Genomic DNA, 5,020 nt, shown 5'->3' with positions numbered 1-5,020 from the left:
TGAAAAATCGACTTACTTAGTTTGGTTCTTTTTAGGGAAAAACCGATCCAAACCGAACCATGAACACCCCTATTTCCGGGTCACTATAAATAGTGAGGCCCATGTATGTAATAAGACACTTGATTCATTTTCAGATATACAGAATATCGATGCTCTCGAAGCTTCTGCTCTTAGCAAACATGGCGTAAGGCCTGGTTCTCAATCTTTCTTATCTCTTCTGCTTTCTTCTTATGTTAACATGGTATCAGAGCCGAGATCCATCTAAATCTCGTGCTGAGAATTCGATTGATCCCGCACTCATCCTCTCTCGTTGGTTTTATGTATACTTCGTTTGATTTTCTGATTTTTTGAGAATTCGTGGTTTGGTGGTGGTTTTTTGCTCGATTTCTTCTCCAATATCGTGTTCAACCATCTCCTCCAGTGCATAGCAGCAGTGAATTTTATTTTCAGACGATTTCAAGGATTTCGACCGAAATTAGGGTTCTGCTTGTATCAGAATTCTATGATGGCGGTTAATATTGAGGTGCTTTTCTAGTTGAACGTCGTAGCTCTTTCCGATTGCGAAAGAGATTGGTAATATCAACTTCATCTTTCACTGCATCTTTGTATCTCTACTTGCATGACTTAGGTTCTATGTATAATTGATTGTCAATCTCATAACATGACCAACGGAACTCCTGATTCTTCTTCAACTCCTGCTATTTCTCGCAATGTCTTCCATGAGGATGATTATACTCATCCATGTCATCCTCTCTATGTGCATCCATTAGATGTTTTGGGGACCTCGTTGGTCTCCACTCCGTTTGATGGAACATGATATGGAAGTTGGAGGCGTAATATTCCTGTTGCACTTTCAATTAGAAACAAACTAGATTTTATAAATGGAAACTCCCAGAAATCTTCACCTACTTCACCTCTTGCCAGACAGTGGCAGAGGTGCAATGACCTTGTCATTTCCTGGTTAGTAAACTCCTTGTCTAAAGAAATATCTCGCAGTGCGGAGTATTCAGAGTTTGCTAGGAAAATTTGGAATAAGTTAGAAGAGAGATATGGTAAGGCTGATGGTGTTAGAGTTTTTGAACTTAAGAAAGAGTTAGCACATATTTCCCGGGGGTCTCTTGACATAGCCTCATATTTCAACAAAATCAAACAGTTATGGGATGAAATAGCTTCCATATCTGCTGGTCGAACTAGGGTGTGTTCTTGTGGGGCTAAGTCTGCTGAAGATGAGGAACAGAGGGCTTATCAGTTCTTAATGGGATTAAATGATACATATGTCTAAACCAGAAGCAATATTCTCATGATGAAACCACTTCCTTCAGTTGGGGCTATGTAGAGCATTCTATTGTCTGATGAGAAGCAGGGAATGTGTCTGCTGCAACTCAGTTTCTTTCTACTTCTGCATTCTTTAATGTTGGAGTGTCCAGGCAGAGTTATCCTTCTAAAGTGAATTTTGAATCATCTAAACCAAATGTCACCTGCAAGTATTGTAAGAAACCTGGACACACGACAGAAAAATGCTACAAACTCCATGGTTATCCCCCAAGTTTCAAGTTCACTAAAACTCCTAACATTAGAAAGACAGCTGCACATGTTGAGCTCACCAACCATCCTGAATTTGGGACTGGTGACATCCCTACTGAGCATGGTACTCTTCCACAGTCCGAAGATATGTCTGCTATCGCTGGGCTTACCAAGGATCAGTACTCTCAATTGATGATGTTGCTTCAACAGTCACACCTGTCTCATTCTCCATCTAATTCAAGCCTGATGGGGTCAGCCAATTTTGCTGGTGAGTTAATTCCTCCTGGTGTGTCTTATGGTGCATGTATGTTGACCAAAGTGGATGGTATAGTATGAATCATAGACTTTGGGACTTCTGACCATATGACTTGCACAAAAAGTTTACTCTTTGATGTCCAAACCTTACTTGTTCCATACCTTGTCTCTCTTCCTAATGGTTATAAAGTCAAGGTTACCAATATTGTGTCATTGGCTCTATTGCCTGATTTGATATTGCACAATGTACTTTATGTTCCTAGCTTTCAGTATAATCTCATTTCTGTCCACAAATTACTTTCTCATTCTGATGACATGGTACAGTTTACCAAAGCTGCTTGTACTTTACAGGGCCCTTCAGTGAGGAAGCCAGTGGTACTTGGTAAGCTGGACAATGGACTCTATAAGTTGTTCCAGTCTCTCATTGCTCCTAACCCAGATTTTTCTTCTCCTAATCATTCTGTTCTTTCAAATGTTTAAGTTTCTAATTCTTCTGTTCATGCTAGCGTAATTGATGAATGCTCACCCTTAAATATCATATCAGCTATTGATGATATGAATAAAGCTGAAGTTGTTTGGCATTACAGACTTGGGCATATTCCTTTCTCTAAGCTGAAGACTATATCTGCTTTAGATTGTAAATTTCACTCTTAAACAATCCTTTAGCTATCGTGTTTGTCCATTAGCCAGGCAAACAAGACCGCCTTTCCCTGATAGTAGTATACAGTCCACTCACCCATTCCAATTAATTCACATAGATACTTGGGGACCTTATCACACACCCACCTATAATGGTTCCAAATATTTCTTGACCATTCTTGATGATTTCTCAAGGGCCACTTGGACCCACCTTATGAGAGCCAAGAGTAATGCTTTTGATTTACTCAAGGCTTTCATTGTCATGGTTAAAACTCAATTCCATACTAAGTTTCAGGCTGTTAGGAGTGATAATGCCTTAGAATTGGGGTCTACTACTTCAAGTTCTATTTTCTTCTCTGAAAAAGGAATTCAACATCAGACTTCCTGTCCACACACTCCTCAATAGAATGGAGTGGTGGAAAGGAAGCACAGATATTTGCTTGAAACTGCCAGAGCCCTGTTATTTCAATCCCATCTTCCAATTAGATTTTGGGGTGACTGTCTTCTAACTGCAACCTACTTGATCAATAGGTTTCCATCCCCTCTCCTGAATCACAAAAGTTCTTATGGGTTGTTATATGGTTCTGTTCCTTCCTACTCTTATCTTAAAGCTTTTGGTTGTTTGTGTTACTCTACTATAACTAAGTTGCACAAGGACAAATTTTCTCCCAGATCTATACCATGTGTATTTGTGGGTTATCCCTTTGCTAAGAAAGGTTATGAACTCTGTAGCCTCACCTCCAAAACCTGCTTCATCTCTAGAGATGTCATTTTCTTAGAACACATCTTTCCATTCTTCAAGGCTTCTAATCAGCCTTCTCACATTCTTTCTTCTCCTCTATCTACTTGTTTTGATACTGACTGTTCTGTACCTCCTCCTTCTACTTCACCTGCTTCTTCTTCATCTATTGATCCTCCATCTCCTATTTTACATCCTGCTCCTACTTCACCTCATGTTTCCCATGCTTCTTCCCCTCCTGATTCTTCACATATTGATCATTCTGTTCCTGTTTCTTCTTCTCCATTACCTACTTTGAGAAGATCCTCTAGACCACATAACCCCCCTAGTTACCTCAATAGCTATGTTTGTCAATCCTCATCCTCCAACTCTATTTCAGTCCCCTCCATTGGTCAGTTGCATATCCCAGAGCCACATTCATATTCCCAAGCAGCCACTATTCTTGAGTGGCAAGATGCCATGAGGAAGTAATTTGAGGCTTTGGAAGCCAATGGGACTTGGGACATTGTGGAGCTGCCACATGGCAAGAAGCCTATTGGGTGCAAATGAGTTTATAAAGTGAAATATAAGGCTGATGGTAGTATAGAAAGGTACAAGGCTAGGTTGGTGGTCAGGGGTGACACTCAAGTGGAAGGGGTTGAGTTTCATGAAACATTCTCCCCTATTGTGAAAATGTCCACTATTAAGACCTTAATTGCTATGGCTATCAAGCAACAATGGTCTTTGTTCCAGCTTGATGTCAATAATGCCTTCTTGCATGGTGATCTTGATGAAGAGGTTTTTATGAAGCTTCCTCCTGGACTGTCTATTCCTGCTTCCACTTCTTATACTTCTTTGGTTTGCAAGCTCCAGAAATCCCTTTATGGGTTGAGACAAGCTTCCAGACAATGGTATGCTAAGCTGTCTCAAGCTCCCTCTTTCAGAGGCTATATGCATTCTCTCAATGACTATTCTGTCATCACTAAGGGATCTGGGGCTTCCTTGGTTATATTGGGTGTTTATGTAGATGGCATTATCCTAACTGGTACTGATTTGTCAGAAATTTCTGCCCTAAAGAGCTTTCTCCATGATCAGTTCAAGATCAAGGATTTGGGTCTCTTAACTACTTTCTTGGTATTGAAGTTCTCTACATTTCTTCTGGGGTTTTGCTATATCAAAGGAAATTTATTCATGACCTCTTAGATGAGTTTCACTCTCTTGAATATACCCCTGTCACATGTCCCCTTGAATTGAATGCGAGGTTGAAGGCTAGGGAAGGTAAACTTTTCCCTAAACCTGAATAGTATAGAAGTCTCATAGGCAAGCTGAATTTTTTGACCCATACAAGACCTGACCTCAGTTTTGCAGTCCAACATTTGAGTCAGTTTATGCAGCAGCCTTGCATACTACACATGAAGGCTGCTCTTCATCTTCTCAGATATCTCAAGGGTTCAGCTGATTCTGGGATCTTTTACAATAATGATCCTGCTATGTCTTTACAGGTGTTCTGTGATAGTGACTAGGCCTCCTGCCCTGACAGTAGGAGATCAGTCACTAGGTTCTGCATCTTCCTTGGAGGCAGCCTGGTGGGTTGGAAATCCAAGAAGCAACCTGTGGTTTCTCTTTCCTCAGCAGAGGCTGAGTATAGGGCTATGAGTAAGGCCGTGGCTGAAGTTACTTGGCTCTCCAGGTTGTTGTCTGATTTTGGTGTACTTCTTTCCTCTCCTGTGCCTGTATTTTGCGATAGCCAAGCTGCCCTTCACATTGCAAAAAATCGTATCTCTCTCTTGTCACACTCCTAGTGCCTCTCAAGCTGCTGATTTACTTACCAAGGCTCTCCCTGGTCCTGCTCATCACTTCCACACTCGCAAGTTGGGGGTTTTG

General features: G+C 41.0%; 1 protein-coding gene across 1 annotated transcript; it reads left to right on the top strand.

Moving 5' to 3' along the window:
• Positions 1-661: 661 nt before the first annotated feature.
• Positions 662-3,628, top strand: LOC109205435. The gene is made up of 6 exons (XM_019368147.1): positions 662-786; positions 862-1,248; positions 1,428-1,849; positions 1,970-2,161; positions 2,261-2,416; positions 3,030-3,628. Exons 1-6 carry the CDS (start codon positions 662-664, stop codon positions 3,626-3,628), a joined length of 1,881 nt encoding a protein of 626 aa, XP_019223692.1.
• The last annotated feature ends 1,392 nt before the right edge of the window (positions 3,629-5,020 follow it).

Source organism: Nicotiana attenuata, unplaced genomic scaffold, assembly GCF_001879085.1.
Source record: "Nicotiana attenuata strain UT unplaced genomic scaffold, NIATTr2, whole genome shotgun sequence".
Taxonomy (NCBI): Eukaryota; Viridiplantae; Streptophyta; class Magnoliopsida; order Solanales; family Solanaceae; genus Nicotiana; species Nicotiana attenuata.
The sequence above is the reverse complement of the archived record's forward strand: the minus strand, read 5'-3'. Positions and strand labels throughout refer to the sequence as shown.

Coding starts and splice junctions, on each gene's coding strand:
- LOC109205435 (XM_019368147.1), top strand. CDS start 662: ATGACCAACGGAACTCCTGATTCTTCTTCAACTCCTGCTATTTCTCGC. Junction 787..861: donor TTAGATGTTTTGGGGACCTC/GTTGGTCTCCAC, acceptor ACTTTCAATTAG/AAACAAACTAGATTTTATAA. Junction 2,162..2,260: donor GAGGAAGCCAGTGGTACTTG/GTAAGCTGGACA, acceptor CAAATGTTTAAG/TTTCTAATTCTTCTGTTCAT.